This window comes from Mustela nigripes, chromosome 13 (genome assembly GCF_022355385.1).
Source record: "Mustela nigripes isolate SB6536 chromosome 13, MUSNIG.SB6536, whole genome shotgun sequence".
Lineage (NCBI taxonomy): Eukaryota > Metazoa > Chordata > Mammalia > Carnivora > Mustelidae > Mustela > Mustela nigripes.
In genome coordinates this window covers 136,311,144-136,323,311 of record NC_081569.1, presented here as the reverse complement: position 1 = coordinate 136,323,311, position 12,168 = coordinate 136,311,144, and the positions used below count along the sequence as shown (strand labels likewise).

General features: G+C 56.6%; 1 protein-coding gene across 1 annotated transcript in view; it reads left to right on the top strand.

Moving 5' to 3' along the window:
• SYNE3 (spectrin repeat containing nuclear envelope family member 3) overlaps positions 1-12,168 on the top strand; it is an 83,635-nt gene that overhangs the window by 24,378 nt on the left and 47,089 nt on the right. The window contains exon 2 of the mRNA XM_059373907.1: positions 7,155-7,312. Within this exon, the coding sequence (XP_059229890.1) occupies positions 7,169-7,312 (144 nt within the window). The 5' untranslated portion in view covers positions 7,155-7,168. The remainder of the gene's footprint in view (positions 1-7,154; positions 7,313-12,168) is intronic.

Genomic DNA, 12,168 nt, shown 5'->3' with positions numbered 1-12,168 from the left:
CACACTTCCCGTGGGCTATGGTGCAGACCCTGCAGGGAGGGGGCTCCAGTTCTGGGGGAGGTGCTGAGGGAGGTCGGGCCAGAGGCCAGGCAGGTCTTATGGGTTCGGGGATGACTGTGGGATTTGCTGCTCCCTGGGGAAGACTCCCCTGCCCCACCACCTCCGAGAGAAGGCGTGAGGCACAGGGGACCTGATAGATGCCTCAGCTTTGCAGGGCCAGTGCGAGGCCTGGAGGAGGGGCGTGGGGATGTCTGTCACCGCCATGCTGTCACAGATCACTTGGGAAGGGAGGCCAGGGCAGGTGCAGGGACAAAGGGCTGACACCTCATCCTGGCTTCCATCCCATTGGGCCAGATCTTCTCAGGCCGGGGCCATGGAGCCTGGGGCAGCACCTGCAGCTGGCCTGGATGTCCTCCCAGCCCGAAGACTTAGGGGGTGTCATCACGGTGTCCTTGGGACTGTGAGCCATGTTTTTACTGCCGGAGCCTAGATTGAGTCATGACCCACAGTGTGAAAAACCAACACCCACCTAACATAACAATCTTTTCTGAATCAGAAGCCAGTAGGACCGCCTTGACCGGCCTGAGCGACCTCATGCCTGTGGTCTAAGGCTCTCTGTCCCAGCCAGGTCGGAATCGTACTCTGACACCCTGCCCAGTGCTCTCTGATCTGCATCTGACAGCCAGTCCGTGCCTCCTGGACTTCTCACTGCCCTGCCCACGCTGCCAGGAGCCAGCCGTGATCCTGGGGCCTCAAGATCCCTACAAGGAGCCCACCCCTTTGAGGCCTCTGACTGGTCCCCCCCCCCCCCCCCCCCCCCGCCTCCAGCCGGCAGCTGGAGCCAAGCACACCTGTGCCCCAGGAGCCTCTGCCCTACCCCAGGGGTGCATTCTCCCCCCATTGTCTCTTAGTTGCCCTGTGCATGCTCTCTCCATTCCCAGATGCTTGTATTTGACCTTTGACCATGTTCACTGAGGGTAGCGCTCCCTCTGTGCCTTTTGACAGAGAGCTTGGCTTCAGTTGATTGAGAGGACTGGGAAACGCTGTTTCAGAATCAGAGTCTGGGGCAGGAGCTGGGCCGGAGAACAGTGTTCACTGCCAGCGGCCGTTTTTCCGTCACGGGGGCTGTTCGAAAATCGTTCTCAGAGCCCTCATTGTGAAAGCCATCACTGGCCGGTCCCCTCTGGGCTGGAATTGTAAAGTGGACCCCACAAGCCTGGTAGGATGAGGGGGTTTTGGTATCAGCAAGTGCGGTGGGCAGAGGGTAGGTTGCGGTGGCCTGTCGTCTGTGTGGCTTTGGGGCTGTCCCTTAGCTTCTCTGAGCCTGTCCTTCCCTCTGAGATGGGACAGAGCCCAGCGATTGTCCCGGCTCTGGATTCGGGCCCGTAGAGACTGTTAAAAGATGAAATAAGGTCTCTTCATGCTTTGCTCTCAGAATCACCTTCTGGGCATGCTGGGCAGGAGAGAACTGCCCCAGGAACATCCTGGTGCTCCGAACGACACTCTTGAATGGTGGCCTGGCCACATCATCATTGCCACACGTAAACAAAAGAGTGCATTCCCAGAATCCACTTGAAAGAAACTTTGGGATTCAAACCAGCTGCCTGAAATTCCATCTGCATCCATGAGAGCAGCGGGAATGAGTAAGGATGGAAACTGTGGCGGGGCAGGAATGAGTCACGGGGAAGCTGGGCGAGTCACGGAAGGGGTGCGCGCCCCGTTCCCCGGGCTCAGGGTCAGTGTGTGGTGGCGGCCACTGGCCAGGCTGGCAGGGCAGGCACAGCGGGCTGTCACTCTCCACAGGGTCTGCCACGGTCCAGGGATTACTGAGGTCTGCGTGCTGAAGGCTTCTGGGTTCCAGAACGAATGCCAGTGGCCCCATACTGCAGGACTGTGGCTGCCTGCGGCAAGGGCCAGATCTCTGAACAGAGGCCCAGATGTCCCCCCGAAGGAGCCTTCTTGGAACTTTGATGTTCATCAGAGAGGATCCGCGGGATCCCCGCACTGCATGGGCGGGGTTGGGCAGCTGGGGGCCACGGACAAAGGCATGGAAGCTTCGTAGAACTGTGGTGTTTAAGAGCAAAGGCTTTGGACGCAGGCCAACCTGAGTTCAAGTCCTACACCTTCTACTTAACATCCCTCTGACTTCGGGTGACGTTCTTAGTATCACGGATCCTTAATATTCTCAGCAATAATGTAGGGATAATGCCGAGTCTCTCACTGGGGCTTTGTAGGATAAATGAGTTAATAGCCATAAGCCCTTCATCCTAGAGTTAGGCACACACACAACACCAGACCCTGTTGCCTATCGCAATTATTACCCTCAACCCTGCGTCCGCCCCTTGGGACAGGCGCATTTACCTTCCTGGGTCTGTTTCCATCTTTGTAAATTGGAACCAATAATGCCAGCCCCATGACAGCCACTCTGTGAACCTGGCTTTGCCCCTCTCTCTGCCCGGGAGGGGTTGGGTGTCCTGGGGTACCGCGTTCCCCATTGGAATTGGGCGAGGTCCTTAGCAGCATGACGACAGCGGCCAGATCCCCAAATGGCACGTGTTACAGTGTGTGCATGTTCCCAGAGGAGGCGTTGGAAGGACTGAGCAGGGGACTGTCCCAGCCTGTTCCTTAGGGAGTCTGGTGGCACCACAGAGCCAGGAGGGGCCTGCACCATACTGCCTCAGCTCTGCAGGTCCTGGGAAGGGGAGGGGGGTCTGTGCACCGACTGTCAGGAGACGGGCTTTGAGCCCCGGCGGGCTGTCAGTAGTCAGAGTCAGTGGTTTTGTTGCTGCAGTGCTCGGTCCCTGCTGCTCGGTGGCTCCAGTTGCATGGAGAGGGGGGCCGATCCCCGGCTCCCTCTGGTCTCCTCGCGGCTTCTGGGCTCCCGCACCCCTGCGTCCGCTGGCCCCGGAGGTTTGCCGCTGGACTGAGTGGATTCGACTCACCTTATAGGATCCTGTCCAATATGGGGTCACTGCCCGCCCTGGGGCACGCCTGTCAGATGCCCCAAGGGGCAGGGAGCTGGGCTTGGCTTTGGAGACAGTGTGGTCCGCGGGACGGGCACAGACTGTGGAATCTGACAGAATGAGGTTGAGCTCTCAAGCCTGAAGCCATGGGTCTGTGTGTCTGGTCTCAGCGTTTTTTTTTGTTCTTGTTTTTTCCCAAAGATTCTATTTATTTGTCAGAGAGAGAGAGGGAGAGCAAGCGAGCGAGCACACAAGCAGGGGGAGCAGCAGGCAGAGGGGGAAGCAGGCTCCCCGCTGAGCAAGGAGCCTGATGTGGGGCTCGATCCCAGGGCCCCGAAATCATGACCTGAGCCCAAGGCAGACACTTAAACAACTAAACCGTCCAGACGTCCTAGTCCCAGTGTTCTTACCTGCGAGGGGAGAAGTGGGGGCGGCCGGGCAGTGCTGGGCTCGGAGCACCTGCTTTCCTGACGAGTCCCCACGACATTCTACGAGGAAGGTGCTGGTGGACGGGGGAGGCTGGGCTGAACTCCCGCCGTGGGGCAGCATGAGTCTGCCGCCCCCTGTGTCCCCTCCCTCTCAGGTCGTGGTGGTAGGTGCCCTGGGCCAAGTGCCTGGCGCAGTGTAGGCCATGTACCATGGCAGCCCTGTTCGTGCCTTTCTCTTCCCTTTGGGCTACATCCTGTTTCCAGCACCCTCTACCACAGCACACACTCAACCGCGTTTGGGCCCTCACTTTGCCCTGAGCCTTCCTCCTCAAGCTCTAGTTCAGCTCCCCCCCCCTTTTGATCCCACAAGTCCTGCCAGCCTCCTACTAACATGTCAGCCTCTCACACTTAGGGGTTGTGACCCGGGTTCCAGCTGAGCCCCTGATCTGTCCTGCCTCGGCTTTATGCCTACGACCTGGCCCAGCTTGTCTGTCGTCAAGGCCAAAATGTCATTTCTCTTCCTGCCATATTTGTGGTAACCACACAGGAGGCTGGAAACTGGGATGGTTTCCTTTCACTCTCTCTCCTCCTACGGACCAGCCCCGTGCTTGCTCCCATAGCCTTCCCTCTGGGGTCCTCCTGCCCCTGCCCCTTTCGGCCTAACCCCCAGCCTCCGCCCACCCCTGTGAAGGCTTCCCCTCTCGACCCTCCCTGGCCAGGGTCACCTGCCCGAAGCTCAGAAATAGTCGTGTAGCAAAGCCCCATTGTTAGCTCTTGTGATTTAATATGTTAATAAAAAATTGTGTGTTTGTGCATGTATATCTCATTGATTTAGTCTTTTGATAACTATGGTTTTTTTTTTAAAGATTTTATTTACTTATCTATTTATTTATTTAGCGAGCTAGCACGGGAAGGGGGCAGAAGGAGAGGAGAGAGAGAACCTGAAGCAGGTTTCCCTCTGAGAGCAGAGCCCTATGCGGGGCTCGATCTCAGGACCCTGAGATGGTGACCTGACCCGAAACTAAGAGTCTGATGTTCAACAGACTGAGCCCACCCAAGGCCCCTGATAACTGTGTTTTCAGACCATTGGTTTTCTTTGTAATTCTTTGCACTCTATTGTTGCCATTTCAAGCCTTTATTCAGAGAAAGCTCTGGAAGTTTGGAGCTGTCCCGCTTCCCTCAAACCACCCCCACGCCAGCCCCGAGCACATTGATCTGCAGCCCACATGCGTGCTCAGTGTGCTGCTTCTCTCCCATGAGCTTTTTTAATTTTTGAAAAGGATTTTGTTTACTTGAGAGAGAGAGAGAGAGCCGTGAGCACAAGTAGGGGCGGGGTGGGGGGTGGGGGGAGAAGCAGATTCCCTGCTGAGCAAGGAGCCAGACGTGGAGCTCCGTCCTAGAACCCTGAGATCATGACCCGAGCCAAAGGCAGACGCTTCACCGATCAAGCCACCCAGGCGTCCCTCTCCCGTGAGCTTCTTGAGACAGGCCTCGCTGCAAGCTTGTGTTGAGTTCCCGTGCGTGTCATGGGGAACGAAATGGTTGCAAAACAGGCTAAGATGCCTCCGTCTCCTGAACTCCGCCTGGGGCTCCCCGAGCCCAGCCTCGTGAGGTCCCTCAGTGGAGGCCGATCCAGGGGTCTGAGGCCCACCTGAGCCCCGCCGTACCCCGCTGCACCCCAGGTGTCCCATGTAATGTACATCGTACAACGTGTAACGTGCAGTGTACATCGGGGTCTCCAAATCACCCTGCCTTACAGGCCCTGGGCATTTGCCGCCAGAAGGGCTCTCCCAAGCCTCTCTCGGGCCGTGTGGCAATGAAGAAAGTTCTTGCCAGCGGTCCTGCCCCCAGAAACTCTGGGAGACTCCTCTCTGCCCCTCCCCTGCCTTGCTTTGTAAAGTTACGTAAAAGCTGAACTTTCTGGAAGCCAATCAAGTCCCACACTAGGCGGGAGATTAAAGACACAATGAACCAATTTAAGCGCCCACACATTCTACTGTGCTTTACAAACGGAGCATTCAAAGACAGGGAGTGGCTTCAGGGAACTTATTAAATTGTTAGAAAAAAAAAATCAAAACAGCTCTGAAAGGAAAACAACAGGCTGGGACGCTGAGCTCCTAACTCTGCAGACCCAGATCCCCCTGCGGACCCCTGCACGCTGGGGACACAGCCCAGCCTGTGCCGGCCCTGGGTGGGAGCTTAGAGCCTCAGGCCCTCCGTCAAGGCTTGTTGGACCACAAGCTGATGATCGAGGACAGAGCCAACACGCAGTTCAACCTTGGGAAGAAACTGTTGTGTTTTTTAAAAATTTTTATTTTTAAAGGGGTGGTTGCTCTTTCTAGAAAATTCCCAAAGTGCCTGTGGAAAAATAAGGAAACCGAAGCTTCCAACTCTATGTTTCCACCATCCACAGGCCAACAGTCTCTACCGGAGCAGCCTCCAAGGACACTGTGCCAGGAAAAGAGAGGCCTGAGGTCACGTGGGATGTGGCTTCAGCCACTGTGGGCCACGCCCCCTGCAGTCAGTCACGTGGACCCGTCGTGGCCCGACTGCCTAACCTTTCCCCAGGAGCTTAGTTTTTTGTGGCTCTGTTTGCTTTTAGTGTAGTGTTGTAACTACTAAACATACAATTTTGCCGAATGTTTTGGTGTTATAGTGTAAAAATTCTCCATCATCCATTCATTTTAAGCGTACTTTTCGTGGGCTGCATAATATCCTAAAGGCGGGGAACCCCTCATCCCTTCACTAATGCCCACTGCTGGGCATTTGGGTTTTTCCAATTTTGCTTCATTTGCCATTTTAACCAATGCTACATTCGTTTTTCGGTGCCTTAAACTTCATACCAGTTCTGGGCCATCTCAACATTGGCAGAGGCGTTATGGGAGGTTGGGGATAAGCTACACACAATCCCCTCCCGTAAGATGCAGATATAAATAACTTTAATCCGAAGTCGGTTATCGTGGTATAAGCAGACAACTAGAGCTGGAATACAGAATAGTTTTGCCTGGGTTTAGTGGGATTCTAGGAAAGTTACGGGTGAAAATCTGAGCCCTGGTGTCTGCCGCTGAAAGGTAAGGGCGAGGGAGTGGGGGGCACCGTAGGGAGGGCTGCTTTAGCTCCGGGATCCAGGCTTCAGGGCTTCCCTTAAGGCGGCAGAGCAGGTGGGTCAGTTGAATGTCCGTGGCCACCACAAGCTAGGTGGTCTGTGGCTCAGCGGAAAAACACCAGTGATTGTCCCCCGTGGACCCAAGTTCGTGGAGAGCTAACAACAAGACCCCTGGCGGATGGGGCCCGTCCCCAGCCCTGAGCCGGTAATATTCAGGTGGGATTCTGGGGCTGACCTCAGCTTGCGTGATGCCAAAAATTATTTCTCAGGGTGAGACTACTCGATCCATTGAGATCATGATTCATTATGTGTCATGGGCATCTCAGACTGTATGTGTTTTGGGATTCTCCTTTGGAGGGGCTTCAACCCACAGAGACAGAAGAGGGTTGGTCCTGAGTCCCCAGCTAGGGTGAGCGGGAGGCAGGGCGCCGAGAGGCTGGAGAGGATGTCTGCCAGCCCGGCGCCCAGGGCCCGCTCTCCCATAGGAGAGACCCCGGGGGTCTCCTCTATGGTCCTTTGGAGGACTGTGCAGCCGAGTGGGAGCACCAGGAGGGGCGCTGGTGGGCTGCGGGTCTGTCCCCAGTGTCGGTTCCATCCCCACCAACACTACCCGACGTTCTCACCCGCCGGCCGGATCTCATGTGGTCCTGCCTTCAGCCCCCACAGGTGCCATGACTCAGCCGCCCCAGGAGGGCTTCGACAGGAGCGTGGAGGACGCCCTCAAGTGGATGAAGGCCGTGCAGGAGCGACTGCAGGTCAACGACAACACCCAGGGGCCCCGGGCGGCCCTGGAGGCCAGGCTGCGGGAGACCGAGGTATGCAGAGGCCGGGGCTTCCGTGGCCCCGTGGCCTTGGCTGGGTCCCTCCCCCTTCAGGCCTCAGGTTTCGGGGCTGATAAATGGCAGGGGTGTGTCTCAAACTTGGATGTGCTGGAATCTCCCGGGGATTTGGGTTGGAGTGCCGATTCTGATCTGGAAGGTCAGGGCAGCCCCCCCCGGGTCCCCCTCCCCGCCAACGGTATTGCTAACATGATCCGGGTGACGCAATTGCTGCTGGTCCTGGGACCATGCTCTCTCAGTGGCCGTCTGGTTCTTCTGCACCAGCAGAGGCTCCATGCGGCCAGGTGGGTCTCTAGCATCCTCCTGCTTCCCTGAGTCCCTGAGCCGGACGTCCCTTCCAGGTCTGGGTGGGTCCAGATCGGCCTTCAGGAGGTTGGTTCTGCCCAGCGAGAAGTGACCCCAGGGCCAGGGTCTGGCCTTGCTCCCCACAAGGCAGGGCTCAGGGTCTGTGGTGCTGTGCCTACTAGAAGTGCTGGTGCCCGGGGCCTGGCCTGGCACTGCGCTGCCCCCATCCATGGGCATCTGCTCCGGGCCTGGGGACAAGGCAGGAACATCAGCATGAATCAGAGACCTGAGTTAGACTCTCTATGCTGATGCTAATGTGCTGTGTGACCTTAGTCAAGTCCCTCTCCCTTTCTGGGCCTCAGTTTCCCATCTCTGAGCAAAGCCGTGACGGACACGTCTCTCAGGTCACCTCCATCGGAATATCCTGCAATTCTAACTTGTCACCTAACAATGGTCACTCTTAAGGGCAGCTGACCTTCTCCGACACAAACCGATCTCCCGACCAGGCTAGAAGTCGAGCTGACCCCACACCCACTGTCCTGGGTTGCTTTCTTTTTTTCATGCAGTCTTACTGATTTGGTGTATCTTTCTGAAAATATCTAATGCTCTTTTTAGAAATGGATGGTCTAAATGAAGAAATTTATATCACCTTTGTAAGGCTGATCATTTCAGGTTCAACACAACATTGTGAAGGAAGAGCCTCAGTTACATATGGGGAAACTGAGGCCTAGGTCATGTGACTCGTCCACATTGGAACCGTCTCTGGGTAGGACATTCTCTCCTGGAATTCGAATCTTCTGAGTCCTTGTCAGATGAGCTTTCTGTTTCCCTAGAGCCTCATGTGCTCCTCTGATGACCAGAGATGCTATTCACAATAAAACTGTGCCCGGCAGGGCAGAAAGCAGGGCGTTCTGGTTCCTCTGACACTCTTCCCATAGAACAGCTCACTGGATTTGAGTGAGGCCAGGCTATGGAGTCTGGACATCTTGGGTTCAAATCCCAGCTCGGCTTCTTGCTTGGTTGTGTGAGCACCAGCCAGTCATTGGGCCCTGTTGGGCCTCCATCTACTTCCCTTCTAGAAAGGGATGGTGCTAATTATCTCAGAATGTGCTTCTCATACCTTCAGTGCCTGACTCTGCTGGACCAGAGACCTGCCCTTTTGAGTCACATTTTTTCACTAGCTTCCCCTGCGGCAGGCCGCAGACCACGGCCTTGGGACTCCCAGGTGATCGAATGTCCTATGATCAAATGCTTCCCAATTGGACAGTAAAGTGAGCGGAGAACCCGGGGCTCTTGAAGAACCCCGGGGAGGTTGTGTCTCCCAGCCTGGGAGATCAAGAGCATTCTCTAGGGACAAGCGACTTTACTGCTGAAGCTCCAGTACAGAGGAGGTAGTCGAGTGGGGGACTGCAGGGGTCGGGGTGGGGAGGAGGGCGCTCCAGGCAGAGGGAACAAGTAAGAAAGGCCTGGAGGTGAGCAGAGCCCGAAGCCCACACTTGGAGCCCTAACAGGGCTAGTGTTAGGACAGTACCGAGTGTCAGGCAGAAGCAGGGGATAGGGCCAGAGAGGTGGTTAGGGGGTCAGTGGGGGACAGTCTGGAGCACCAAGCTGGGGGGCTTGGATGTCTCTTCCGCAACAGGAGGGATTGTGGTTTGGAAATTCGGAGGGTCTGGGATTGAAGGACTTCCCCACGGGAGGGGAGCTGGCAGCCCGAAGCCCCTTCCCGTGTCAGACTTGGCCTTCCCCATCAGCAGCACCGTGATTGCCACCAGGAGGCACGTATCCAATGATTCGTCCTCCCAGATCCCTGAGAGCGGGGGCACGACCTTCATTCACCGCCTGTCAGTTCCTCTGGGCAGTGCTCTCCGCTTTCACGTTTATTTTACAAAAGCCCTGTGAATGCTGTTTTACTGTGCCCACTTGTCAATAGCAACATGCGATTCCTGGACACAGTGATGAGCCAAAGCTCCAGAAACTGACCTCGTCGGGGCTTGAACCCAGGCATGAGTCCTGAGCGTCGCTGGCCATCCCCATGCAGGGGCCTGGGGCAGTGGAGGCAGGCGAGGTCCACCTTACCTCAGGGCCCACGACCTAAAGGGGGACAGGTGTGCCCAGAATCCACGCCACACAGGGTGTCCTGATGTTATGATGGGATTCTCCTCCTCTAAAACCTAAACCTTCCATGGCTCCCTGTTGCCCACCAAAGAAAACCCAGACTTCACCTGGTGTCCAAGTCTGCTCTTGCCTACTCGGCCCTGCTTTCCGGCCTCAGCTGCTCCAGCCGTCAGCCTGAGCAAGCACATGTCCTCTCCTGTTGGCAGACAGCCTAGATGTCCGCTCAGCAGGCCTCTGGCCTGTGCTCTTGCCTCTACTTGGAACACCCTTTACTGAGTGTGGGTGTGGGTGTGCTTGTGAAATGAAACACCGCCTCCCCCACCCCGCCTCTCCACCCTCAGCCCAGCTCCTGATGCTCTCAGTCCTGGAACACTACAGCCCTATATGTACCCGCTGTGTCGGTACTACCCATCCCTTTGGACCTGGTACCCGTATACCGGCAGGTCATCACCCTCTGGTGGTGTGAGGCGGGGGTGGTAAGCCAAGGAGGGGGTCGTCCTGAGGAAGAGCCTGTGCCCACCCCTGGAGCCTAGGGGGAGGGGTCGTGTCCTGGGTCCTCCACCACTGGCTCTCCTAGGGGCTCAGGCAGGCTCCGTTCTGGGCTCTGACATTTCAAAACCAATTTTGCAATAAGAAAGAAAACATTTCTCTCCTGCCATCTGGGGAAGGGAGCTGCTAGGGACTTTACCACCTCCCCAGTCCCTGGGACCTCTCTCTGGGGTCTCGGGGTCTCCCTTGTGGGCCCCCCCGCCGCCACCCCAGCTCAGTGATCTGTGTTCCTGGTAATCATTTTCTGGAGGGGCCAGGGTGTCAGTTCCAATCCAGCTGTGACACCTCATAGCTCTGTGGCCAGGAGTGAGTCGCATGCCCTCCTGCAGAGTGCAGGGAGGGTCCTCTCCCCCTCGTGCAGCTCAAGGACCCCCAGGGTGGTGGAAGCCTTCTGGGAAGGGAGACTGGAGAGTGTCACTCTGGGAACTAGGGCTCTGGCAGGCTGGGGTTCGAATCCTTGCGTGGCCGTGGTGCCTCGGGAGTTTCTGGAACACCTGGAGCTTAAGAGTGTTGGGGTGGAGGTGGGGTGGAGGGAACAGGGAGGCAAATGGCTTACTGGGGCCCTTGGCCAAGTGCAGGACCCCTGGCAGAGCTGGGCCGGTGGGTGAGGTAGTTTCTTGTGGTTTCGATGCAGGAATGGGTGCATGCTGACCCTCCCTGCCTGCGCCCGAGCCTCCAGGAGCTGGTCCCCTGGTGCCCAGCATCTCCTCTCTTTGCCCTCTGGTTCCCAGCCTCTGTGGCCCTGCTCTGGGGCCACGTCCCTGCTGGGCTGCTTCCTGGCTGGCTTCCAGACCCCCCCCTGCCCAGCTGTGGTCAGAAACAGGCTTCGTTCCCTAGGACTTGGCTTCCAAGTGCTGGACGCACTGTGCCTGAACACCTCGTGCTCCTCTACCTCTGCTCAAGCCCCCGTCGTAGAAGCTTGCATGTCACTAAGAGCTGGCGCCAGTGCCACCTCCTCATAAAGCCTCCTTGGGTTTCCCCACGTCCTCCTTGGAACTCTGGTCATTACCTTGTTGTGTCTGTGGCTCATTTACAGTCCTCTGTGCTCTTGGCTGCAGACCCCACCACACCCTGCAAGCCCTGGGCTGTATTGGTTCATCCTGGACCCCAGGACCCAACACAGTACCCAGCAGAGTACTGAGAATAGTACCCAATATAGTACCTAGCATCGTACCCAGCATAGCACCCAGCATAATACCCAGCACAGTGCTCAACTCAGTACCAAGCATAGTACTCAACACAGTGCCCGGCATATGCCCAGCGTAATACCCAGCACAGTACTACACATAGTACCCAGCATAGTACTCAACACAGTACTGAGCACAGTACCCACCATAGTGCCCAACTTAGTACCCAGCATAGCACTGAACATACTACCCAGCACAGTGCCCAGCACAATGCCCTGTATATTACCCACTGTAGTGCCTGGCATAATACTCAGCTCAGTGTCCAAGTCAGTACCCAACACAGTACTGCACACAGTGCCCAGCATAGCACTAAGCATAGTACCCGGCACGGTTCCTGTCTCATCCTGGCTGCATTGGTGAAAGCCCAGACTGACCCTGTTCCTCAAGCTTTCCTATCGGTTGTTCTCCTCTCCCCTGAGGTTTTCGCGTCATCCAGCCCCCACCAGACTGTGACTCTCACTGGCTCCTTAAGCAGGATCATTCTGTAGCTGCAGGTCGAGTGCCCCTTCCTAGCTGGCCAGCACCTCCTGCCAAGCACTCCTGGATCTTGCCTTTGATCGGCTGTAAAAGAGCTTCCCACCAGCCAGAGAGCGTTGTCCTGACAGCAGTGAAGGAAGGTGGAATCAGCTTCTTAAATCTTAGGCCCAGCCTCCTGGCCCTAGGCCGGGAACTACTGGTTGATATTTTGGTTTGGGG